Genomic DNA, 1,716 nt, shown 5'->3' with positions numbered 1-1,716 from the left:
AGAGTGAAAGTGAGAAAACTTGTGGGTTGAGATAAAAACAGTGTAATAATTGAAATAAAATAAAATACTACTACTACTACTAGTAATAGTAATAATAATAATAAGAATATACAAAGCAAGTGATGCACAGTGCAGTTGCTCACCATCCACTGACTGATGCCCAGCCAGTCCCCGAGCAGCGGCCCCCCCGGCCAGCTTCCCCCAGTTTATGTACTGAGCATGACGTCCCATGGTATGGAATGTCCCTTTGGCCAGTTTGGCTGTGCCCCCTCCCAGCTTCTTGTGCACCTCCAGCCTTCTCAGTTGGTAGAGCACGGGAAGCTGAAAAGTCCTTGACTAGTGTAAGCACTGCTCAGCAACAACTAAAACATCAGTGTGTTATCAACATTATTCTCATCCTAAATCCCAAACACAGCACTGTACCAGCTACTAGGAAGGAAATTAACTCTATCCCAGCTGAAACCAGGACAGGTGTAAAGTACATGCAGGGGGGCTGGATGGAGAGTTTCTGCAGTGCCCTCAGCCTTGGAGAACTGGGAGTACAAGAAATGCAGAGGGAAATATTTATTTGGCATTTGAAGAGGGGCTGAAGGTCATTTTCTGGCTGTGTTTGTGAGCAGATGTTTGGGGGGGGTTGGGGGTCCAGCACTGGGGAAACCTCCTGCAAACCCAGGGCAAGGCTCACCCTGGCTCTAACTCGTCCTGTCCCTTGGTGCCGCAGGTTGGTGGCTTTGCCTGGGAGAACTGCGGTGACAGGACAGACCCCGTGGTGCTGCAGAGCCTCTCCGTGGCGCCCGACCCCATCAGCATCCCAGGGAGCCTGCGCGTCAGCGCGGCCGTCAGCAGCAGCAAGGCCATGGCCTCCCCTCTGAAGGTACGTGCCGGAGATGCCTCCATGGGATGAGGGAGGGCAGAGCTTCCCAAAACCACCGGCAGCTGGGAAATGCCCAGCAGCGGGTATGGGAATGAGCAGCCCTTGATGGAACGAGGCACGGAGCGATGCAGGGCTGAGCGCACCGGGCTCTGTAAGCCGGAATGGGGCGATGGGCATGGGGAGACCCACGGTGGGAGCAGACAGCCCAGTGGGAAGCTCCCAACCTTGTCCCAGTGGGAGAAACCACATGAGCTGTGTCGTGTCCTGGGGATGTAATGACTCAGGGAGGGCAATGAAACTCCAAGTGCCCTGGGTGGTCCTGACGGTTGCTGCAGCACTCGTTTTTCAGCTGCCAGACCCAGCTGCTCCCTCCAGGGACATGCCATGGCACCGCCGCAGGAGCCTCGAGCTGGCCCAGCCATGCTGCGCCACTTTTGAGGGACTTTTTGGGATGAGACCGAACATGTCTCTCTGCCCAAGGTGTATGGGCTGTCTTGAGCAACTCCACAGTGCCTGTTTGGGGCTGGGACTGTGGGGAGCGTGCCGGGAGAGCATGGAGGCAGAGCTGTGGGACAGGAGCTGCTGAGCAGTTTTGGAACAGGGCACCGAGGAGAGGGGAAGGAGCAGGTGTGTGGGGTGCTGGGAGGTGTTTGCTCAAGGGGTCAAGCTGAGGTTGGAGGAAGAGAAACCTGCAGGCAGAGAGGAACTAAAAGCAGGAGGGGGAAGCAGGAGCGCGTGTGGTGGCCCCATGGACAGACAACCCAAAGAATTGCACGAGCAGGAGCTGAGGGAGAGGGCTGGGGAGGGAGGGGGTGGGACAGGCTGGGGGAGCCGTGGGGACC

At 56.6% G+C, this 1,716-nt stretch overlaps 1 protein-coding gene across 1 annotated transcript in view; it reads left to right on the top strand.

The window, feature by feature from the left end:
* The window catches only part of GM2A (GM2 ganglioside activator), a 5,601-nt gene that overhangs the window by 3,394 nt on the left and 491 nt on the right, over positions 1–1,716 (top strand). Inside the window, 1 exon segment of the mRNA XM_009322742.1 lies at positions 722–921. Within this exon segment, the coding sequence (XP_009321017.1) occupies positions 722–921 (200 nt within the window).

Source organism: Pygoscelis adeliae, unplaced genomic scaffold (assembly GCF_000699105.1).
Source record: "Pygoscelis adeliae isolate BGI_AS28 unplaced genomic scaffold, ASM69910v1 Scaffold34, whole genome shotgun sequence".
NCBI classification, from domain to species: Eukaryota; Metazoa; Chordata; class Aves; order Sphenisciformes; family Spheniscidae; genus Pygoscelis; species Pygoscelis adeliae.
Note: the sequence above shows the minus strand (reverse complement) of the source record. Positions and strands in the feature narration are given on the sequence as shown.